Here is a 26,116-nt window from a genome sequence, read left to right on the forward strand (position 1 = left end):
GTTAAACATAGACATATCTATTATAGATGTTAAACATAGACATATCTATTATAGATGTTAAACATAGACATACCTATTATAGATGTTAAACATAGACATACCTATTATAGATGTTAAACATAGACATACCTATTATAGATGTTTAACATAGACATATTTATATAGATGTTAAACATAGACATATCTAGTATAGGTGTTAAACATAGACATATCTATTATAGATGTTAAACATAGACATATCTATTATAGGTGTTAAACATAGACATTCCTATTATAGATGTTAAACAGACATTTATTATAGATGTTAAACATGGACATATCTATTATAGATGTTAAACAGACATTTATTATAGATGTTAAACATGGACATATCTATTATAGATGTTAAACATAGACATATCTGTTATAGATGTTTAAACATGAGACATATCTATCATAGATGTTAAACATAGACATAGCTATTATAGAGGTTAAACAGACATTTATTATAGATGTTAAACATAGACATATCTGTTATAGATGTTAAACATAGACATATCTATCATAAATGTTAAACACAGACATATTTAAATAGATCTTAAACATAGACATACCTATTATAGATGTTAAACGTTAGGGGTCAAAGGTCATAGAAGTTTGCTCACCAAACTAGACGTCACCACCTCCTCAAACCATTTAGACTGAGACTGATTATAGAGGTCCACACAGTGTACCAGATCATCACCTGGAACGAACACACACACACACACACACACACACACACACGCACACACACACAGCTCAGATCATCCACGATATTACCGTTATTATTATTGTTATTGTTGTGTAGTGTGTAGAGTTAGTAAAGGTTTAATCACGTATTATATTATCAACCAACATCTATCCAACCATTTTATTATGTTTATCCATAGCTGGGTCGTAGGGGCATTATCCTTAGCAGAGAAGCCCAGACTTCCCTCTCCCTGGCCATTTCTTCCAGCTCCACCGGGGATCCCGAGGCGTTTCCAGGCCAGACAAGAGACATAGTCCCTCCAGCTTGTCCTGGGTGTTCCTCGAGGTCTCCTTCCGGAGGGTCGTGCCCTGAACGCCTCACTAGGGAGTCGTTCGGGGGGCATCCTAATTAGGGGCCTGAGCCATCTCATCTGGCTCTTCTCAATGCAAACAGAAGAATATTCTCCAGTTGAATCAAATAAATAATAAAATATTAGTATAATTAAGGTTATGGTAAACCCTGGTAACATAGACAGTGACAGTAGATCTACACCACGTCTTTTCTTCTCACTACTAAATGTCTTTGAACACAAAGAGTTACAAAATGTGACAAAATATAATGTAAAGGTTTATTATATGTAAGTAAAAATGAATCATAAAATACTCCTCACGTCCTTCGCTAAGAAAACTATCTTCATGAAGTGAGTCCATACCCCCCCCCCCCCATATAACCATTCATTTCATCTCCCTTATTGTCATAGTTTATGATTCTGATTATTAAGGTTAGCGAAGCAAAGAGTGGAAAGTTATGTTTAACTCTCCATTTGTCCGTCCGTCAATCTGTCATTTTGTCTGTTAGCATCATAACTTGAAAAGTTATGAATGGATTTGGATGAAATTTTCAGGAAAATTGATAAATGGGACAAAGAACAGATGATTATATTTTGGTGATGTTCTGGGTACCAAAATAAAATATATAGTCATGGCCAAAACTATTGGCACCCCTGCACCTCTGTCAGATAATGAACCACTTCTCACAGAAAAATGTAGAAATTACAAATGCATTGATTATTGATTATTGTTTATTTCTATTGTTTGCATTGGAACAACACAGAAAAAAAACAGAAAAATCTGATTTTCACGCATTTCACACAAAACAAGAATGAACTGGACAAAATTATTGGGACACTTTCAAGATTGTAAATTGAAATAATTGTATTTCAAGCATGTGACGCTCTTTTAATTGACAGTTTAATTTACGGTTAAACTCACCTGTAGCAATAACAAGTGAGTGTGTGTGTGTGTGTGTATGTGTGTGTGTGTGTAGGTGTGTGTGTGTGTATGCGTATGTGTGTAGGTGTGTGTGTGTGTGTGTAGGTGTGTGTATGCGTATGTGTGTGTGTGTGTGTAGGTGTGTGTGTGTGTGTGTAGGTGTGTGTAGGTGTATGTGTGTGTGTGTAGGTGTGTGTGTATGCGTATGTGTGTGTAGGTGTGTGTGTGTGTATGCGTATGTGTGTGTGTAGGTGTGTGTGTGTGTGTATGCGTATGTGTGTGTAGGTGTGTGTGTGTGCAGGTGTGTGTGTGTGTGTATGCGTATGTGTGTGTGTAGGTGTGTATGCGTATGTGTGTGTAGGTGTGTGTGTATGCGTATGTGTGTGTGTGTGTAGGTGTGTGTGTGTGTGTGTGTGTATGCGTATGTGTGTGTGTAGGTGTGTGTGTATGCGTATGTGTGTCTGTGTATGCGTGTGTGTGTGTAGGTGTGTGTGTGTGTGTAGGTGTGTGTATGCGTATGTGTGTGTGTATGCGTATGTGTGTGTAGGTGTGTGTGTGTAGGTGTGTGTGTATGCGTATGTGTGTGTGTGTGCGTATGTGTGTGTATGCTTATGTGTGTGTGTAGGTGTGTGTGTATGCGTATGTGTGTGTGTGTGTAGGTGTGTGTGTGTGTGTGTAGGTGTGTGTGTGTGTAGGTGTGAGTGTATGCGTATGTGTGTGTGTGTGTGTAGGTGTGATTGTATGCGTGTGTGTGTGTGTGTATGCGTATGTGTATGTGTGTGTGTATGCGTATGTGTGTGTGATATGTGCGTATGTGTGTGTGTGTGTAGGTGTGTGTATGCGTATGTGTGTGTGTAGGTGTGTGTATGCGTATGTGTGTGTATGCGTATGTGTGTGTGTGTGTAGGTGTGTGTATGCGTATGTGTGTGTGTAGGTGTGTGTGTGTGTAGGTGTGTGTATGCGTATGTGTGTGTGCGTGTGTGTGTAGGTGTGTGTGTGTGTGTGTAGGTGTGTGTGTGTGTGTGTAGGTGTGTGTGTGTGTGTGTAGGTGTGAACTATCTCCTTATCCAGAGTTCTAAATGTTCCTGTGTCCACTGTGTGTAACATCTTCTAGATCAGAGGTGTCCAAACACGGTCCTCCAGGGCCGGTGGTCCACCAGGTTTTCAATGTGTTCCTGCTCCAACACTTCTGAAATCCTGAAGCAGCTTTACAGAAAGTCTCAGCTGTGTTGGAGAAGGGACACATTGAAAACCTGGTGGACCACCGGCCCTGGAGGACCGTGTTTGGACACCCCTGATCTAGAAGTTTCCAGCCCATGGCTGTAGCTAACCTCCCTGGACGTGGACAGAAGAGAAAAATTGATGAAATATTGCAACAAAGGATTGCTTGAATGGTGGATAAAGAACCTCAATCTGCAGACCTGCAGACACAGGGTACAACAGTGTGAGCTCCTACTATCATCATCATCTGAATGAGAAGGGACGCTATGGTAGGAGACCCAGGAGAACCTCATTGCTGACACAGACACATAAAAAAGCCAGACTGGATTTTGCCAAATCTTACCATAGGAAGCCAGCTGTCCTGTGGACAGATGAGACCAAAGTAGATCTTTGTGGTAAAGAACATCATGTTTACAGAAAATGAAATGAGGCCTTCAAAGAAAAGAACATGGTCCCTACGGTCAAACATGGTGGAGGTTCACTAATGTTTTGGGGTTGCTTTGCTGCTTCTGGCACTGGATGCTTTGACTGTGTGCATGACATCATGAAATCTGAAGACGACCAAAGACTTTTGGGTCTCAGAGGTCATAGGTCCTCCAGCAGGACAATGACCCAAAGCACACTTCAAAAGGCAAGGCAAGGCAAGGCAAATTTATTTATATAGCGCATTTCATACTCAAGGCAACTCAATGTGCTTTACATGATAAAACATTCAATTGTTTAAAATCAATAAGAACATTTAAAAATCATCAGTAAAATCAATTAAAATCATCAGTAAAATCATCATGACATCAACAACATGTTGCCAGCTCCGCTGGCAGTTTGTTCCACTTCTTTGCAGCATAACAACTAAAAGCAGCATCACCATGTTTACTGTGAACTCTGGGCTCCACTATCTGATCTGTGTCCATAGATCTCAGAGACCTGCTGGGTTCATACCTGACTAACATGTCACTGATGTATTCTGGACCAAACCCATTCACAGATTTATACACCAGCAGCAGAACTTTAAAGTCTATTCTGAGGCTGACTGGGAGCCAGTGTAAAGACTTTAAAACTGGACTAATGTGTTCTGACCTCTTTGTTCTGGTTCAGACCTGAGCTGCAGCGTTCTGAACCAGCTGTAGATGTTTGATGAAGACCATTACAATAGTCCAGTCTGCTGGAGATAAAAGCATGGACCAGTTTCTCCTGATCTTTCTGAGTCATTAAACCTTTCACTCTGGAGATGTTCTTTAGGTGGTAGAAGATGTTTTTGTGATAGATTTGATCTGATGCTGAATGTAAGATCTGAGTCAATCAGAACACCAAGGTTTTTGACTTGGTCTTTATCTTCTAAAGATCCAGACTCAGATACTTGCTGACAGCAGTCCTCTTTTCATTGTTACCAAAGACAATCACCTCCATCTTGTCATGGTTTAGTTGAAGGAAGTTTTCACTTTTTCTAAGCAGTCACACAACACCTCAATGGGACCATAGTCATCTGGGTTCAGTGATAGATATAGTTGTGTGTCATCTGCATAGCTCTGATAATCAACCTTACAGTTGTGTAAAATGTGTCCTAAAGGAAGCATATAAAGGCTAAACAGAAGAGGTCCAAGAACAGATCCCTGAGGAACCCCACAGGACATTGGTAATCTGTCAGATTCAAAGTTTCCAATGTTTACAAAATAACTTTGATCCTCCAAGTAGAACTTAAACCATTACTTTAACATTTAGTCCAACCCATGTTTACAATCTGTGCAACAAAATTGTATGATCTACAGTGTCAAATGCAGACTTAGATCCAATAGAATGAGAACAGATACTTTTCCTGAATCAGTGTTCAACCTTATGTCATTGATCACTTTGATCAGATCAGTTTTTGTGCTGTGATGAGAACCAAAACCTGACTGAAATTTATCAAATATTTTGTTGAATGTTAAGAATTGACTCAGTTGGTTGAAGACCACCTTCTCAATGATCTTGGCCATGAATGGAAGGTTGCTGATTGGTCTATAGTTAGCCAGTATAGAGGCATCCAGTGTTCTCTTTTTAACAGAGGTTTAACAGCAGCTACTTTCAGGGATTTTGGTACGGTGCCTGATTGGAATGATCAGTTAATTATCTGATACTAATCAGTGATAAATGACTTTACAACAGTTTTAAAGAAGTTTGAGGGTTTTGTGTCAAGGCAACACGTTGATGGATTCAGCTGCTGAACAGTTTCCTCTATTGTTTTTGGGTTCACTGTAATAAACTCTAACATTGTAATTGACTCCTCCCTCAGTGGTTGAAGCTGTTCAAGCTTTTTGTGATTTTGCTGGTTTGTTCTGATGTTTGACCTTATTGATTGTATTTTTTCATTGAAATATACAGCAAATTCATTGCATTTTCCAGCTGACAGTAATTCAGGGGCTATCTGATCTGGGGGGGTTGTGAGCTTTTCAATTACAGAAAACAACGTGCGAGAGTTGTTGACATTTTTGGCAATAATTTCAGAAAAGTATTGCTGCCTTGCTTTGAACAAGCCATCATTGAATTTTCGCAGACTTATTTTGTACAGTTCTAGATGAATTTGGAGTTTTGTTGATCTCCATTTACGCTCAGCTCTTCTACAGTCAGATTTCAAATTCTGCATTATCTCAGTCCTCCTCCAAGGTGTTTTCTGTGTATTTGGTTTTCTCTTAGTTTTGATTGGAGCCACCACATCTATGACATTACAGACGTTTCTATTATACTCATCCAGAAGATCATCAACTGTCTCAGCACTCAATGTTGGTGTCATTGCTATGGCTTCCATAAACTGTGCACTTGTGTTCTCATTTATCTACCTTTTCTTTAAACACACATAACTAGGGGGAACAGATGTTACAGTCTCTAGGTCAAAAAAGACACAGAAATGATCAGATAGAGCTAAGTCTCTTACATCAACAGCAGAGATATCAACACCTTTAGAGATAACCAGATCCAAAGTGTGACCTTGAGTGTGTGTCGGACCAGTCACATGTTGTGTAAGACCAAAAGTATCCATTAAAGCATACAGTTCTTTGGCAGTATTGTCCATGTTATTGTCTACATGAATATTTAAGTCACCTGTTATTATTAAAAAGTTGTATTCAGTGCATACAACTGACAGCAGTTCAGCAAACTCATCCATGAATTCTCCAGAATATTTTGGGGGTCTATAAACGACTAAAAACAGAACTCTTGAATCACCCTTCAGTAAGAATGACATATATTCAAAGGAGATAAAATCACCAAATGTAATTTCTTTGCACTGAAATATTGATTTAAAAATGGGGGCAACTCCACCACCTTTCCTGCAAGTACGACACTTATTTAAATAAATAAAGTCTTGTGGTGAACTTTCATTGAGAATATTATTACTGATACCATCATTCAACCATGTTTCATTGAGAAATAAAAAGTCCAAGTGATGTGTTAAAATAATATCATTAATTATTAGTGACTTGTTAACAAGAGATCTAACATTAAGAAGAGCTAATTTTAAAGACTTTACTGGAGACACTGGTGGACTTTTTGGATGACATGTTATAGGAATCACATTTTTATCTCTATAAAGCTTTTTGCTTTTCTTTAATTTCACAATTTTACCTGTGTTACCTGTCACCACAGGAATTAAAGAAGCTGCATTAACTCCATAAGGCCCTGACTTTTTCTGGTTGTTCCTAAACATAGAGCTATTGCAGTCTGGACCCAGCACACATCAGACCTGTGTCGCTCTAAGATGAACACATCTGGCCTGAGGAGAAGAGTGATCCTGAGCCTGGTATCGTCGAGGAGGGATGGGTGGTGCAGATTGACCATGGTGGGGTAAAGGGTGGGGTGTTAGTCTTGTTCCAGCCAGAACCAGCTCGTTCATCTGGGCAGTTAAATCCAAGAAGGCAGGGGTAGGAGAGAAGCTGGATGAGGTGGAAGTAGGTGAATTTTGGGGTGAAGCAGGTGGGTCCTGAGATGTGGGGGTTGGGTTGACCTCTTCATTTTGGCGATTTTTATTTCTTGCTGGAAGCTCATGGACTCCATGTTCTTTCCTTGTTGTTTTGTTCTCTGATGGTACATGTTGTCCTCTGTCTTTATCAGAACTGATAGCAGTGTGACTGGTGAAGTAAAACAAGTTGGATGTGAAGAGTTTTACTCCAGCCTTGTTTAGACACAGTCCATCTGCTCTAAAAAGATGACGACGTTCCCAAAAAATAGGAAAATTTTCTATAAAATTTAGTGAAAGGGCAGCACAAGCCGAAGACAGAAATTTATTCAAAGAGTAAATCCTTGAGAACTTCAGATCTCCTTTGTGGACTGGAGGTATCTGGCCACTGATGAACACTTTAGGCTGTAAACAGCTCACAGTTTTTAGCAGATGGGTGAAATCCTGCTTTAACACCTCAGACTCCTCCTTGGCTAAATCATTTAACCCAAAATGAATCACAACATTTTTCAAATGTGGGTAATCTGCAACAATATGCAAGATTTACTCAGCCAGGTCTGATACTGTGTCATTAGGTAAACAGATCACTTTCACGTTGCTGCTAAACATCTTCTGAGCATCTTTAACAGAAACGTCTCCCACTATCAGTGTGTGAGGTTGTTGCTTTGGCCTACCATGTCGCTTTTGTTTTCCTGAAGCACTTTCAGTCTTCGCAGTTCCAGAAGGTTGTGTGTTGACCTCATTAGAGCAGATCCTAGGTCATTCAGCAGTGGGGCGAATCGATTACCCAGTTCTACATGAAACTGGGTTTGTGACTTGGTGATACTCCTGCCTTTAGCAGATGTCCACTTTTGTGCCTGGGCAGACAAGGGAGTTGATGTTGAGGCTGCAGTCTGAGAAGGGAGTGCAGGCCAGTCCGTCTCATTATTGATATCAGGGCGCTTTGCTCGGCCCGTTAGCCTTTGAAGTGGATATGACTTTTTCTTAGGCTTAGCTCCCAGAGTATTCCAGGGAGGACTCGCACCTGTTGGCTTATCAACGGGAACAGGATCCTCCCTAGGCCTGATAGCTTTGTTAGCACGGGCTGGTAGCGAGTTAGCTTTATCCACTCCGCTGTTTTGAAACAGCGGCACAGTCGTATCATTATCATATCCACAGTGTCCATTAACCTCAATGTTTACTTGTATTCCTCACACTGTAGTCTCCAGTTCAGTAATCTTTTGGAGAAGACTGCTGTATTCTGTTGTGGAAAGAGCCATTCTTCTGCTAGTTAGCTTGCTACTTGTAGCTAGCTAGCTTGCTACTTAGCTTTCCACTTGAGCCAGCAAATAAAAAAGCAGTAGATGATTACCTCAGAGCCAGAGTCAGATGGTAAATGATAGAGTTTGATGTTGAGGTATCGTATCATTTCTCAGAAGAAAAAGTTCATGTTTAGTAAATAAATTCCTCTGTGAGCTCCGCTCTGCTCTTTTGCTGCTGTCAGCTCAGCTGCCGGAAGTGACACACCCCAAAATGGTTTAAAGGTTCATATCATGCTATGTTTCACCATCATCTCCATTTGTTCTAAGAACCCTAAAAACATTTGAGGTTTATTTTCACAAACTCTTGTTTTCCAGAGTTTTATCCTCTGAAAAGTCACTTTCTGACCAACTCTACACAAACAGGCTGATTTACGTCCTACTTATGCATATTCATGAGTGGGCGTGTCTATAGACGGGACACTGACGCACGGTGACGTAGGGTGAGATGATGGCCCGCCCTCCTCCCACCCACTCCATAGCTGAGCTCAATGCACACATTCGTGGGCGTGTCTGTTTACATGTCAATCATGGCAGAAAGTTGTAAAGTGGCCAATAATGAGTCTAGATCTAAACCCATAGAACACCTGTGGAGAGATCTCAGAACAGCTGATGGGAGAAGAAACCCTTCCAGTCTAAGGGACCTGGAGCAGTTGTTTATATAAAGCCATTGATTTCACTCATTTCTTCCAAAGGGTGTAAATAGTCAGTTGAGGGGCCGATCATTTGGTCCAGTCCATGTTTGGAGTAAAATTAAATCAGATTTGGCTTCTTTGTGTTGTTCCAATGCAAAAAAATAAATAAACGTCAATACCGATGTATTTGTAATGTTCACCATTTTCTGGGAGAAGTGGTTCATTATTCAATTCAATTCAACTTTATAAAGAGCAAATTACAACTAAATCATCTCAAAGCATAACAAAAAAAAAGGCCATAGTAAGAACCCAACATTATCTGAGGGGTGCAGGGGTACCAATATTTTTGACCATATGTATCCCATTCATTTTCCAATCCACACTGTGGAACTTCTTGTTGATGATGTCATAGGTTCTCCCAGAGTCAACAGCTCAATGTTGACAGGTAGTCATGGTAATCCTGAGATAGCTGAGCTTGAGCTGCTTTAGTGGAGGTCTGTGTTCTCCGAGTGCTTTTCTAGTTTTTATTATTATCATTATTAATATTATTGCCTGTGTTGTTTACAAACACATTAAATGTTGTCATTTGCTGTTATATTAATTTATATTATTAGAATTTTTGGTTAATTATGGTCTGAAGGCCAGAATGACCCTTTTGTAACTGCTTTTACTATATTATTATTATTATTATTATTAGTATTATTATTATTACTATTATTATTATTATTATTATTACTATTATTATTATTATTATTATTATTATTATTATTATTATTAGTATTAGTATTATTAATATTATTAGTATTATTATTATTATTACTATTATTATTATTATTATTAATATTATTATTATTATTAGTATTATTATTATTAGTAGTAGTAGTATTATTATTATTAGTAGTATTATCATTATTATTATTAGTATTATTATTATAATAATTATTATTATTATTATTATTATTATTATTATTATTATTATTATTATTATGGGGCGAACGTGGCTCAGGTGGTAGTGGGTCGTCTTCTGATCAAGAGGTTGAGGGTTCGATCCCAGTACCTGACTATGTGTCAAAGTGTCCTTGGGCAAGACACTGAACCCTAAGTTGCTCCCAGTGGTTGACTAGTGCCTTGCATGTCAGTCCTGTCCCACTGGTGTGTGTGTGTGTGTGTGTGTGTGTGTGTGTGTGTGTGAATGAGCTGATATGTAAAGCTTTGAGACTGTTACAGTGGTGATAAAACTCTATATAAATCATGTCCATTTATCATTATACAGCCTTTAGCCTTTGATCTAATTTGACCCCTGAAAATGTCCAAAGTCTCACCAAACTCACCCAGACCTGCTGAAAAATTTGATAATTTGGCGCAATGAAAAAAATTGGTAAAAAAATGCGTGCTTAATTCTGACACACAAATTTCGAGCAGCTTCAAATTTCATAAAAATGACATTTGCCCAAGCCTATTCATGACTGCATGAAACATTTCCCATCATGCCTTGTGTTTTTGACTGGCATCATTTAAGGTCATGTTCACTGTTATCAATAGCCATAATAGAAAAATATATATCTCTCTTCATATTTTATACACATGATGACTGTCCAGCCCTAAACAAGACTCAATGTAAAAATTACCCATCATGCCTTGCGTTCTCAGATGCTAACAGTTCTAGCAGAAAGTATGAGCGTCCACAATAAAAAATGTATTTCTTTCTATTTCTTATATTGTAGTGTTAAACTCTCTTAATGGTGGTATGATATGTCTATAATTAGCAGATATATTTATGTATGTTCAAAATGTATCTGAAATTAAACAAATACAATTCTAAATCTGAAAGGTTTATTGCACAGTAACAGGTTATATTTCACTTTTATAGCCAAAATAAAATGACTAAAATTCAAATGAAAACAAAATGTTGTCTGTTGCACAAAAATAAATGATCAATAAAAGATGATTTAAACAAAATATTCTCATCATCATGACAGAGTCAAAAAATGAATTGTCACCAAAATAAAACTAGAATCTTTTTGTCTGAACATCAACTAAATCAAATTAATCAATCAATATGAAACTTTTAGCACTAAAATGTAACTTCACTAACACAGTGTAAAGTCTGGACTCTAAGTCACTAATAAAATAATCAGATATGTTTATGGTTTATTATAAACAGCTAGTTAACTGGATGATTGTTGTTGTAGAGGCTAAACTAGTATGTACTCAATGACCGTACACATGTCTGTGCTGTAAAGGGGTTCGCTAACGGCTACGTTTGTTTAGCTAGTTACTGTGATTTTAAACACAAGTTGATGTTCACAATGTGTCAATATAATATAATGTATTTTAATAAAATGTAATGTAATTTAATAAAGTATAATGTAATTTAATGTAATCCATTCTATTTTAATATAATATAATGTAATCTAATTTAATCTAATGTAATACATTATATTTTATTCTAATCTAATCTAATGTAATCTATTCTATTTTAATATAATATAATGTAATCTAATTTAATCTAATGTAATCTATTCTATTTTAATCTAATCTAATCTAATCTAATCTAATCAACTCTGACCCAGATAGTAAAATAATAATTTTGTTCTCATGGTTTTATTGAAGGAAATCAATGTTAAAGTGTCACTAAAGCAAAAAAAAAAAAAAAAAAAAAAAGGCTTCAAAGTCATTTTTTTCAGCTTTTTGTCACAAACTGGTGATTTGTGTGAAACTTGCCTCTGTTCAACTGTTGATTATGGAAGAACCAAACAAGCTATAAACTATTTTTCTATAGAGAGTTTTTTCTTTTTGAATATGGTGTCAGATTTCAGATTGTCCTAGTACAAAATCAGCCAAAATGCTCTAAAATGGCTGGCAGTGAGGGGGGTGTCTGTTCTGAAAATGACTGGCAGCAATGATTTAATTTAATATGATGTAATCTAATCCTTGTTTTAATAAAACATATGTTTTGACATCCAGTATTCTAGAAAAAAAGGTTAAACATTTCCTGATTGTAATTTCCAGATGATTCTAAAGCGTGTTTAGTTTAATCAGACATGATATGTTGACCTTTGACCTCTGACCTGCTTGTGTGGATTTCCTTTGAGCCTTTTTCATGTCTTCTTCCATCTTGGAGCTGAGCTTGATCTCCATCAGATGACTCTTTACTTCCAGATCCTTCTGCCTCTCACACAGAGCTCTACGAGCCTACGGACAGGAAGTGATGTCACAATGACAGGGAAGAGATAATAAGCTCGTTCGGCTGCGGCTCGCCTGGATGATCGACGAGAGGAGACGGGCGCAACGGGGGCGGGGCTACACACCTGCTGCCAAGTCGGACTAGGAGCTGCTCTGGGACCATGTGACTCAGTCTGAGGACAAAGGGGAGGAGCTCAGATGTGACGTATCAAAGCACAACAAAAAGGACTAAATAAAATAATAAAACAATAAGATTAAATTAGTTTAATCCTAGGTTAATTAGTATTTACATACCTTTCTATCAGTCTGATCTGATGTTTGGAATGAGTGAAGCTTTATCATTAATCCAACATTACATCATGAAATACATGTGAAAACTTATCAGGGACAACACTAGCAACATTAGTTGGAATTATACAAAATCATGGCAATACTATGAGGAACTTTATAATACTATAATAATGATAATCATGATTGTATATGATAGATAGATACAGTAGATAGATAGGATGGTTCTTTTACAAATTCACAAGCTGAAACCAAACATTCTCACCAGCCACACAGTGAAATAATATTAATAATAATTTATATTTTATTTTGCTGCAAGGTTATTTATCCAAATCCACTTCTGTTTATTTTTCCTTTTTCGTTGTTGTGGGTACTATGAAATGTGATGACTCATAGTTCTGAACTCAGGAGATTGTTACTGTACTTGATGGTAATAAAGAGATGGAGTTAAAATGTATCTATTTACTGTATCTATTTACTGTATCTATATCTACTGTATCTATCTACTGTATCTATATCTACTGTATCTATCTATCTACTGTATCTACTGTATCTATATCTACTGTATCTATCTATCTATCTACTGTATCTATATCTACTGTATCTATCTACTGTATCTATCTATCTATCCATCTATCTACTGTATCTATATCTACTATATCTATTTACTGTATCTATCTACTGTATCTATATCTACTGTATCTATATCTACTGTATCTATCTATCTATATCTACTGTATCTATCTACTGTATCTATATCTACTGTATCTATATCTACTGTATCTATCTACTGTATCTATATCTACTGTATCTATCTATCTATCTACTGTATCTATATCTACTGTATCTATCTATCTATCTATCTATATCTATCTACTGTATCTATATCTACTGTATCTATATCAACTGTATCTATTTACTGTATCTATATCTACTGTATCTATCTATCTATCTATCTATCTATCTATCTACTGTATCTATATCTACTGTATCTATTTACTGTATCTATATCTACTGTATCTATATCTACTGTATCTATCTATCTATCTACTGTATCGATATCTACTATATCTATCTACTGTATCTATATCTACTGTATCTATATCTACTGTATCTATATCTACTGTATCTATCTACTGTATCTATATCTACTGTATCTATCTATCTATCTATCTACTGTATCTATATCTACTGTATCTATCTATCTATCTACTGTATCTATATCTACTGTATCTATATCAACTGTATCTATTTACTGTATCTATATCTACTGTATCTATCTATCTATCTATCTATCTATCTATCTATCTATCTATCTATCTATCTATCTATCTACTGTATCTATTTACTGTATCTATATCTACTGTATCTATCTATCTATCTATCTATCTACTGTATCTATCTATCTATCTATCTATCTATCTATCTATCTATCTATCTATCTATCTATCTATCTATCTATCTATCTACTGTATCTATTTACTGTATCTATATCTACTGTATCTATCTATCTATCTATCTATCTACTGTATCTATATCTACTGTATCTATCTACTGTATCTATTTACTGTATCTATATCTACTGTATCTATATCTACTGTATCTATCTATCTATCTACTGTATCTATATCTACTGTATCTATCTACTGTATCTATTTACTGTATCTATATCTACTGTATCTATATCTACTGTATCTATCTATCTATCTACTGTATCGATATCTACTATATCTACTGTATCTATCTACTGTATCTATATCTACTGTATCTATATCTACTGTATCTATCTCTTCCTTGAGGACCTAATCAAACACAACTTCAGCCATTGTGTTGTAGAGTCGAGTTGTTCGACTTGGCAGCATATTTTGTAGCCCCGCCCCATCTACTCTCGCCGTTCATCCAGGCGAGCCGCATCTCGAACGAGCCTAATGACAGGAAAGGATGTCACAATGACAGGAAGTGATGTCACAAAGACAGAGCTAACAGCTCAGGTTACTGTAAGTGCAGCAGATTAATTGCATATTTCAAGAGAATCGTTCACTTTGGTTAAAAACTTGACGTTTGGCACAGATAATCTCTAAGAGCCACTATTTTGGAAAAAGGCGTTGGCCACTCAAAAATTCAATATGGCGGCCATTTTTCAAGATGCCCTCACTCGAGGCAAAACAATTGCTCTTTTTGTAAAACATGTGGCACCAGTGGATGAGTTTTATTCCCCCGAGTCCAAATATGTGGTTTGTTTTTGGCGAGAGGCCGAATTGTGCCCGTAGGAGGCTGCAGAAGTTTGGTGTTTTCCTGCACCAGGGGTAACCTCGGCCAATGGGAGGAAGCAGAATCAAAGTCGCTCCCTGTTGCTCACACCTCTGAGGTTACCTCTGGTGCAGGAAAACACCAAACTTTTGCGGCCTCGGGAGAACCAGACCTTGCCGTTGACACCTTGTTTGACCAGATCCGAGCATTTTTGGATTTTTCCCAAGTTTTTTGATGCAACTGAGTGTTTCGCTTCTAGCGGGCGCCGTCCTGACGCTACCCGGGGAGAATAAACATAATTAGACTCGGGCGGACCAGACCTTACCCCTCCTTGTGCAAGGTGTCTTTTGGACAACTGTCAGGTTTTCTCCATGATAGTGTAGACCTACAGAACTAGACTGGAGAACATTTAGGGTGTACTCACACTGGCAGGACCATCGGGTTAACGGCCCATATATCAGTCGGTGTGAAATATATGAATATAATGTACAAATTTCACTTTTTGAATAGAATTACTGAAATAAAGCCACTTTTTCATGATATTCTGATTATATGACCAACACCTGTATAATAACCATTGAATAGCAATGGCGGCCATCTTGAAAAATGCCAGCCGAATTTAATTTTTGAGTGGCCAACGCCTCTTTCCAAAATAGTGGCCCTTAGAGAGTCTCTGTACCATGCTTTCATATCATGGAATCATGTTTGTTAAACCTCAGCACTGTCTTTTATTATGAAAACCTCTACACAACAGGAAGCATCTGATTACATGAGAGAGGAATTCTAAAAATATGGTCTGTCTTATGTATTTATGTTAAGCAGATGAATCTTCACCTTCTCCACGGCTGCATATCGAACCACCAGTTGTTTGCGTAGACCAGTGACGTGATGCTCCAACCTCTTCATGTCCTTCTTAAAATTCTCACGGAAGTTGAGAAACGGTTTCTCCACTTCATTCTGTAGCTATTTATAACACATAAAGACACATTTCCAACAGAAACTCATAATATGAAAGTGTGGAATCTAACGTTCTCCACTTGTTCAACAATCACCTTGTTTTATTTTTATTGGAAGCAGTTTCAGTGAAACAATACATCACTGTGCAATGCAGAAGAAAAGAGAGAAAGAAAGAGAACTTTTACACATTTAAACCCAAATTCAAATGGTATCTGTGATCACTGGGTTGGAGGTAAAGTTGGAAGCAGTTAAAGGAAGTTAAGAGCAAACCAAAGAACAAAGTGATATTTTAGGGTTAGGGTTAGTTTCATATTAACCCAAATGGGGCATTTCTCATCAGCTATATCATTAATCCAGTACACTTTATGAATATTACAAGACCAGTAATAATACAAGAAACTGGGCAGAGCCAAGCGTTTTGGGGAGCTGTAATACTGATCTCCTGATGCACTGAGTTTTATTTCCCCATAAAAAAGAACTTATTAATTGATCGAGGGATCTAAAAAAATACTTTTTAATAAATACGGGGATATGCAAAAAAAAATATAAAAACTTGAGTAATACAACCATTTTAACCAAATTAACTTAGGGTTTAAGGTTGGCCCATCTATCAAAATCAATTTTGCATCTTTCAAGGAGGGGAGAGAATTTTTTTGAGAAAAGTAGATCCATTGAATAAGTAATGAAAACCCCCAAATATCTAAATCCAGCCGATGCATATTTGAAAGGAAAAAAGGTCTGGGGTATATTTTTGGCTGCAGTATTGATGGGAATCACTTCACTTTTGTTAGAATTCAACTTTTAGGCAGAATAGGACCCACATTTGTCAAAGATATCAAGAACCACAAGGAGGGAAGTAGTCGGACTGGATTAGTATAAGAGGAGGTCATCGGTATATAAGGACCGTTTGTGGACTTTTCCCACTCGAGTGATGCCCTGAAACCCATCCTCCTGACGTAGCCAGATAGCTAGAGGTTCAATGGCTAAGGCAAACAACAGGGGGGAAAGAGGGCAGCCTGGCCTAGTTCCTCTGTAAAGGGGAAATGAGGTTGACTGGAGCCCATTTGTATGCACCGAAGCAACTGGGCTAGCATAAAGAAATTTAAGTAAAGATACCTCCATTCACCCTGTCAAAGGCCTTTTCTGCATCAAGTGAAATAATAACTTCCAGGAAACGTGAACTTAAAGCGTTAATTACTTTTAAGAGCATCCTTGTATTATGGAATGAACGTCTTCCCATCATGAATCCTGTTTGGTCAATTCTTGGTCATTGTAAAACGCCTGCACTTCTACCGTAGTCTCAAAAGTGAACGTTTCATCTTTGTATGTAACTTTTAGGCGTGCAGGAAACAGAAGCCTAAATGTGACTCCTTTCTGCAAAGACCTTGTTTGACTTTGTTGAAAGCAGCTCACTTCTTTGCAGTGGCTACGCTGACGTCCAAGTAAACTCTCAGCTTCGTTCCCTGGTACTGAAGCTCGTTCTGTATGGCCCACCAAAGCACCTCCTCCCTCTCATGAAAACGGTGAAAACATACCACAATAGGTCTGGGGTACCCTCCTGGTCCGGGATTAGAACCAGGGGAGCGATGTGCCCTCTGCAGCTCCGGTGGCTTGGAGAAGACACCGGGGTTGATGTTTTCCGTCAGCAGGCCAGATATAAACTCGGTCGGGTCTTGGCCTTTCTCACTGCCCTCTGGGAGGTTTATAATTCAGAGAATGACTCTCCGGGACCTGTTTTCAGGATCATTGAGGGCTTGAGCAGCTTGTTCTGAGTCTTCAGTAACTCCGGTTTTTTCGGTGCTTGTCACGCGCTCAAAGGGACTCCGCGGCAGTAAGGCGGCCATTAAAGTTATTCATAGTCTCGCGGAGTGCGTCCACCATGGTCTGTAAGGGTTTTACCGAGTCCATGATTAATACCGCCATGTCTTCCCGGAGAGAAGCCCGTTACTTCTCCAGTTCCGATACCAGCTGGTTCATTGATAGCGTCTCCGGGGCTTTGTCCGGAGCCACTGCCATTTTAGCAAGTTTACTGGCTACAGAAGCAGCACCGCCTCGTGTAACTGGACAGCTTTGACTGTTGCTCGTCTTGGGTTTAGAGCCATTCATTCCTACGCAAAGTAGAGACTGCAGCTGTAATGTATATATATATAAATATATTTATGGCCAGCCATTCAATAAATTAAATATATATATGAAAGTCTGAATATATATATGAAAGTGTATTTATATATATACAGTATATATGAAAGACTTATTATATATATATGAAAAACCCGGACGCCATCATTGTAGTCTTTATATTGTTGGAGACAGAAGTGTAAAGACAAGCAGACACTATTCTGAGTAAATGAGCTAAAGTTGTAGACAGAGGCTGTTAGGGAACTTTCTAGAGAAACGCTGCACCTCGTTTATGTCATCAACACACAAATTACACCTCTGTTATCAGTGTGAGGTGTGTGTATATACATATATACACACACACAACTGTAATCCACTCATGGATGTTTTTTCTTAAACTTCTTTGGATCCTATTTCTGTCTCAGATCTTGTAGCTGACTTAACATCTTTTATTTATAATATATATAATAACAGTAATCAAGCCTGGGTGTGGCCAGTTAAACTCTACTCACATTTAATAACACACACTTAACTCATATTTTAATAATTGGGGGAAGGAGTAACTGCATTTTATATTGACGTGGGTAGTCTTTGTGAGATAATAAAATTGGTTTAATGATCCAAAACATGATGCATATGAAATATCATTGTTAGGTTCTGTTTATTTGACCTCCTTTTGTTTTTCTGTCTTTGTTTATTTGGTTTGTGTTTAACTCTTGTCTGTGTTTCAGGGATTCCTGTTTGTGGCTCCACCCCTCAGTGATGTCTGTGTGCTTGGGTGGTGATTGATTGGCTCCCTCGTGTTTCCACCCAGGTGTGGCCCATTCCCTATCAGGCCTCCTCCACTATTTAGCTGAGTGCTTGGACACAGTGTGACTGCAGGATCATTGTGTGATGTTTTCAGGTTCGTTGTCTCCTTCCTCGTGTCTGGTCCTGCTCCCTGTTCCTGCTCCCCTGTTTTGGATTTAAGTTTGGAGTTTGGATTTTGGAATAAAAATATGGATTGGTTCCAGGAACAATATGCTACGATCCTGCCTCCTTCTCTCTCTGCTTTTGGGTCCACACCAACACCGAACTGTAACAATCATCAGGAATTGAGAAGGGCCAGAATGTGTAAGTCATACTCCCCCATAAATATGATTATTACTGCCTTTATTAGAACTCAGAAATGGTCATTTACAAGTTAAAATGTCTGAACTCCATCTTCAAGATGGCTGACTTTGATTATAATTATTAATGTTGGAAAAGTTCATTATTGGTTCTTTTCCCACAATGTCCTACTGTGATTTAAATATACAAATACATTAACATCCACACCTGTGGAACTCTGCTAATGTTACTAGTGTTGCTCAAATGTCGCTAGTGTTGCTCAAATGTCGCTAGTGTTGCTCTAATGTCGCTGGTGTTGCTCTAATGTCGCTGGTGTTGCTCTAATGTCGCTAGTGTTGCTCTAATGTCGCTAGTGTTGCTCTAATGTCGCTGGTGTTGCTCTAATGTCACTAGTGTTGCTCTAATGTCGCTGGTGTTGCTCTAATGTCGCTGGTGTTGCTCTAATGTCGCTAGTGTTGCTCTAATGTCGCTGGTGTTGCTCTAATGTCGCTGGTGTTGCTCTAATGTCGCTGGTGTTGCTCTAATGTCGCTGGTGTTGCTCTAATGTCGCTGGTGTTGCTCTAATGTCGCTGGTGTTGCTCTAATGTCGCTGGTGTTGCTCTAATGTCGCTGGTGTTGCTCTAATGTCGCTGGTGTTGCTCTAATGTCGCTGGTGTTGCTCTAATGTCGCTGGTGTTGCTCTAATGTCGCTGGTGTTGCTCTAATGTCGCTGGTGTTGCTCTAATGTTACTAGTGTTGCTCTAATGTCGCTGGTGTTGCTCTAATGTCGCTAGTGTTGCTCTAGTGTATTGAGTCATTTTCATATTTTTGTTTGTATTTTTCTGTAATGTATGTTTTTTGGAGTCATTATGTGAATTTTTTTTTTATTTTTCAGTTGTCTTTTTGTGCATTTTTTGTAAAATTATTTTTTGTTGCCATCGTAGTGTGATTCTGGAGTCATTTTGTGTATTTTTGTATCTTTTTTGGTGTTTATTTTCATATTTTTATTCTGTTAGTTTTTGTATAAATATTGTTTCGTTTTTTGTTTTATTTCACGCATGTAGTATATTTTTATTATAAAGTGTGTGTGTCAATGATAACCAAACTCCATAGACATTGTAGCACCAATCAGAAAAACAACAAAAATATGCAAACAAAAAGTAAAGCTCCAAACTACATGAGTGAATAAGTAAACTAAAGTAATATCTACAATTTGTTCTCTTTTCTTTGTTAATAAACTAAAATCATTGTTTACCTTTGAACTGAGTGGTCAGAGTTTAACTTCCATGTACGGCACCACAGAGAATCTGTAGTTTATCAGATGGATTATTGAACGGGTTGAGTTCAATACTGACTCTAGTGAAACAGTGCGTTAGTGAATAATTACACAGACAGTTATATGGTTTATACTATGTCTCACCTGTGGCTGATGGTTTCAAATGATCTAGAGCTCAGTGTTTGAGATGCTAACGATAGCATGGTACAGGAGGAAGTGGACTCTGTGACCAGTGATTTAAAGGAAGGTTGGAATCATGGGAATAATTTAAAAAAAACATGAAATATTAACTTAAATAACTTTTAGCAGTACAAAATGTTTTTAATATTACTGAGACGGCCGTAATCTTGAAATTAACATTTTGCAACACCAAATGACTCCAAAATAACAGATGCACACACTGGCACCCCGTCGGGGAGATATTCACTCCACACACACAGACCTTTTTTGCTAGAATGTTCTGTGTGTGTGTGGAGCAAATATCTCCCCAGACGCGGTGCCAGTTTGACCTGAAACTTTGTCAATGGCTTCCAAATACCTCGAGTGTGTGTATCTGTCATTTTGTCATTTCCAAATGTTTATTTTAAATTTATTTCACCTGGACGGCATGTTCATGTTCACCCAGAAGTGAAACCTATTCAGCTTTTGACCTCAGTGTGTGAGGGGGCGCTAGAGCACCATCTATATCTATTTCACTGCACAGCTCCTCACAGTGGTGAGCTAGAGCACACTCACACACACACACACACACACACACATACACACTACCTTTGAGGAGAACTTAAGGTGAACTTCAGCTTCATCTGCCAGACTCTTCTTCAGCTGAGCCCACGCCTCCCCCAGGGTTCTGAGAAAAACAAACAGTTTATCATCATGATCCACACACAGACACACACACATGCGCTGTAATGATGCCTTTTGAGGACTGTCCCTTTAAGGGCCATGGTAACATAAGGTCAGAGTTTAGACCTGCCTTCTTCATCTAAAACAACATATAAGCAGTATTTGAGCTTCCCCTGCTCACGATAATTATGTAGTGTGATGTAATGAGTTGTTTTGAGTTCTGTTTATAACGTTATCGACCTGCGGAGACCTTCAGATCTCTACAGTGCACACACGGGCAGATTCACGAAAGGTATTAAAACGGGTGCAAACGTTACTCCATGCGCTAATAAAGGGTACAAACCCCAGGAAATCAGGAGTGCGTGGTTGCTGTGCAAACCATTTAGCGCCTTTCCCTCTAATGAATATGTAAAGTAATGCAGTGGGGGAAATGCAATTCATCATATCTGGAACGATTTACGGTGATTGTTTGAGCACCGGAAAATAGTACGTCTGACTAGCAGGTGCAAACACACACAGAGATCAGCTGCAGTAAATGTAGAGAAAAGTGTGTGTGTGTGATAAAGTTGGACGTGCTCTCGCGGCGTGTGTGGAGTCCAGTGGCTGCGGTGTAGAGAAGATCCTTTGATCAAAGATCATGGATGCCATTCCAGATTCCACTGAGCTCCTGTATCTTTCTCTACATGTTTTGACCGTAAAACTCTGGTGTCGCGTTGATGGGAGGAGCATCAGCCCAGAATCAGCTGATCAGATGTGTAATTTACGTAGTGATGGCACAATGTTCACATATGAGAGTGTGGTGACACAGTGCTACTCAGGAGCTCAGACCTACTGGATGATGGTCAGTAGATCATCTTCAAATAATGCAGACTGATTGACAGACTGTGTTGCTGTATTAACTCAGATCAATGACAGATCAAAAGGACATTTTCTGTTCAAATCTGCCTATTTTTCACGGCCTGATCAGTAAAGATGTGGGAAAAATATCATTAGGTTTTAAAGTTTTGTTTTTTTAAACATTTTAATTTATTTAATTTTCTACATTAGTAAATGTTTGTACAGTAGACAGAGAAGTCCATCTGCCTCCAATTGAACTTCTCATTCACCTCTCCACATTGAACGAGCAAAACACTTTTAAATAGGGAGGTCTGCACCACTTCTGCATGTGCGCTAATCATTGCTCCAATCTTAGTGAATTCATTGCAGCAGGTGAGGCACCTGGTTTACCACCTTTTATATCAGATCTTAGTGAATCCTCCCCACAGTGTTTTACTGAGCATGTCTTAGACTTTCTTATTATGGGGACCATGTGTTCAGCGATATGGTAAGCCATAGCTTTGATAATATTGGGCCACTTTTCACTGGTTTTTTCGTGGGGCACACCATGGACCAGTGAAGCTTGCAGCAGGCTTTGTGGTCTAGGTCACAAATGCTGCACGTAGTCTGACACACTCCTCCTACTGCAATTTATGGTGGGTTTGACATGCTCAAACCTTTAGTTGAAACTGGTTTTCAAAATTCCTTACAAAGCACACATTACTGCTGGTCATGTGACACTCTGAAGCCAAACCATTTCTAAATTATTCAACCATTATTATTTTTTTACTAACAAACTCTTTAGTGGCGGATTCATCCTCATCCTCCTCGACCTCAGTGCAGCCTTTGACACCATCAATCATTCCATTCTCATCTCCCACCTGAAAACCTTGCTCAACATCACTGGCTCTACTTTGGCCTGGCTCCAGTTCTACCTCACCACCCGACAACAGTTCATCCGGATCAATAACTGCTCCTCCATTACCTCTCCCCTGTCTCAAGGCGTCCCCCAAGGTTCGGTGCTTGGTCCTCTCCTTTTCGTCCTCTATCTTCTCCCCCTTGGTTCCATCATCCGTTGTCACATCTACATTTCCACTGCTACGCTGACGACATTCAGTTATACATCTCCACTAAATCTATCACTCCCACCACCCTCTCCACCCTCACCCACTGCCTATCAGAAATACAAGTCTGGATGAAACACAATTTCCTCAAACTCAACTCCGAAAAATCTGACATCATCATTATTGGCCCCCAAAACATCAAACTCCTCTCAGAATTTCTCTTTTCATCTTGACCAGACCACTCTATCACCATCCCCTCTCATCCGTAACCATGGCGTTCTCTTTGTCAAACACTCTCATTCCAACAGCACATAAATCACATAACCCGGTCTGCCTTCTTTCATCTAAAAAACATTGCAGGTCTTCACCCGTCCCTTTCCTTTTCTGCAGCCGAAACCATCATTCATGCTTTCATTACCTCCAGACTCAATTACTGCAACAGCATCTTCTACGGCCTACCATCAAAACCCTCAATAAACTTCAATACATCCAGAACTCCGCTGCTCGCCTCCTCACACACACTCGTTCCCGTGAATACATCACCCCTGTTCTTCAAAATCTACACTGGCTTCCTGTCCCTCAGCGCATACAATTCAAGGTCCTACTCATAACTTTCAAAGCCCTCCATAACCTGGGCCCCTCCTACCTCACTGACCTGCTTCATCTCCATACCTCATCTCGATCCCTCCGCTCCTCCGTCACCAACCTCCTGTCCCCTCCCTCCAGGACCAGGCGCCAAACCTGGGGAGCTTTTTCTATTGCCGCCCCCACCCTCTGGAACTCACTCCCTCAAAATCTCAGACTGCACAGACCTTCTCACCTTCAAAAAACACCTCAAAACCCACTTATTTCGGAATGCTTTTAATGTATAGTCATTTTAATGTATAGCCATTTTATCTTATAGTCTACCTATTATTTATTACATTGTGTTTTTTTACTTGTCTATGCCTTTGTATTTTTACTTATTGTTTATCTCTGTAAAGTGTCTTTGAGCAGCTGTAAAAGCGCTATACAAATAAAATTTATTATTATTATATACCTCTCTCTTGTGTACCACCATTTGAGAAACACTGCTTTAGTGCACCCAGAGGAAAGTCCAACAGGAAGTGATGTAACGTGTGACACTCACCCTTCCTCCAGAGCTCCGAGGCCGTTCTGTGAGAGTTTAGAGAGACTCTTAGCGTAATCGTCCTCAATTTTTATCCTGAGATACAAGTAAAGCACATTTTAGCACACAGTCATTACTAAAGGTGTAACAATACATGTATTTGTATTGAACCGTTTCAGTACAGGACGTTGGGTTCAGGTACAGGGTTCCTGGAACGGAACGGAAGTTGCGTGTGTTTACTTCCGCCTGCAGCTACATGTATGTCATATTATGTATAATGTTAAATACATTGTTTACTAAAGTTTTGAATAAAGCACGTTTATGTTTATCATGTGTAACTACCAACAGATCTACACTTACTGTAGACAATGTGGACAAGTACATTCTTCTGGTCATAAATATGAAGATCTAAACCAAGGTCTCCATGCTGGAACTGTGCTGTACTTTATGTTTATTAAAAGCTGTTCACAAGCTGTGAGCTTATTTATATAATATTTAATGTTTTTGTTTGAAAATATTATTACCAGGCAGCACTTTACAACAGTATTGTGTTTTTTTAAACTTCATTTTCATATTCTGTATAATGTTAAATACGTTGTTGGTTTACTGAAATTTTGAACAAACAAAAAGCAAATTTATGTTTTGCATTTTGTTCCATACAGTACCGGAAATAAACCGAACCGTGACCTCAAAACTGTGGTACGTATTGAACCGTGATTGTTGTGTATCGTTACAGCTCTAGCCATTAGCAACAAGAGGAAACGCTCTGTTTAAATGACAATAGTGTGATTTCCATGGTAACCTGGTGTGAAACATACCTCTCTCGTATGAACTCGGCCATCTCTTTCTGCATCTGTTTCCCCTTCAGCTGTTTGTGCAGTAAAACGTCAAACCCCGTGGTGGCCTGGGGATCCTTTTTATCACTCTATCAACACATCAAATACCACTTTAATAAAAGCTGTGCTATGGGTTAAAAGTTTGTGTGACGTCAGAAGGAAACTAAATTACTTTGGATACCAGGATACATTAAAAAAAAAAGATCAAAAATACATTAAATGAGTCCAAAACAAACACATTTATATAAAAAACACACAAAGGAAAATACAAATGCAAGAAATATAGACACAAAAATAAAAGAAAATGTACAAAAATAGACAAAAGCATAGAAACAATATGCAGAAAGATCATATTGGTATGACTTTAGCACAGAGCTAGCAGCTGGCAGCATTACCACACCCAATTTCTGACAAAAAGTAAGGAAGTGGGTGTGGCTTATCAACAGGCTAGATAAATCAGTGGTGAATAATTTGAAGGGGTACCAGTTTGATAAACACTGAGATACTGTAATTACTCAGTTTTACTTTTATTAGAGGGAATGATAATAAACACTTTATTTCTCCTAATTTATACCATTGTTTCATTTCTGAAACATTTCATAAGGAATCATCATGTTCCTATATTACTTGCTAACCTTAACCCTTTCAGAGAAAAAAAACATTTAAAGATGATTCATTTAAAACATGGATCATGGTTACATGCATCTATCTTTGTGAGCCTGGCATTTATCAGATTATAGATTATATAGAGTTAACTGGTGACTAGTGCTGCTGAGGGCCACTCACATCATCTATACGGGCTACCTGGGGCCCGCGGGCACCGTGTTGGTGACCACTAAAATAGATGATCAGTTGGATGGATGATGATGGATGACGGATGGTGGCCTTACCCAAAAGTAATCACAGTAGCTCCATTCATGTGGTTTGAGCAGCTGTTGTTCAGTCCAACAGGTTGGAAATGTCACACAATTGATCTGTGAAAGAGAAACAACTACAGTTAGCTCAGCGCTAACTGTTAGCAGTAAGCTAACTGTGCTACTGACAGCTAACCGTGTTAGCAGTGAGCTAACTGTGCTACTGACAGCTAACCGTGTTAGCAGTGAGCTAACTGTGCTACTGACAGCTAACCGTGTTAGCAGTGAGCTAACTGTGCTACTGACAGCTAACCGTGTTAGCAGTGAGCTAACTGTGCTACTGACAGCTAACCGTGTTAGCAGTGA

General features: G+C 38.6%; 1 protein-coding gene across 4 annotated transcripts in view; it reads right to left on the reverse strand.

The window, feature by feature from the left end:
* Positions 1–615: 615 nt before the first annotated feature.
* Positions 616–26,116, reverse strand: part of LOC114459850 (growth arrest-specific protein 7-like) — an 80,552-nt gene continuing 55,051 nt past the window's right edge. For 3 of the 4 annotated variants that reach the window (XM_028442002.1, XM_028442001.1, XM_028442004.1), the window contains 7 exons: positions 25,787–25,870; positions 24,879–24,985; positions 24,082–24,156; positions 20,998–21,076; positions 15,624–15,752; positions 12,137–12,260; positions 616–724 (listed from right to left, as the gene is read on the reverse strand). In XM_028442002.1, coding sequence (XP_028297803.1) covers positions 627–724; positions 12,137–12,260; positions 15,624–15,752; positions 20,998–21,076; positions 24,082–24,156; positions 24,879–24,985; positions 25,787–25,870 — 696 coding nt within the window. In that variant the 3' untranslated portion in view covers positions 616–626. Of the gene's footprint in view, positions 725–12,136; positions 12,261–14,234; positions 14,465–15,623; positions 15,753–20,997; positions 21,077–24,081; positions 24,157–24,878; positions 24,986–25,786; positions 25,871–26,116 lie in introns of those variants that run through there. The other variant, XM_028442003.1, reaches the window with a different exon arrangement.

This window comes from Gouania willdenowi, unplaced genomic scaffold (genome assembly GCF_900634775.1).
Source record: "Gouania willdenowi unplaced genomic scaffold, fGouWil2.1 scaffold_359_arrow_ctg1, whole genome shotgun sequence".
Classification (NCBI taxonomy): Eukaryota; Metazoa; Chordata; class Actinopteri; order Blenniiformes; family Gobiesocidae; genus Gouania; species Gouania willdenowi.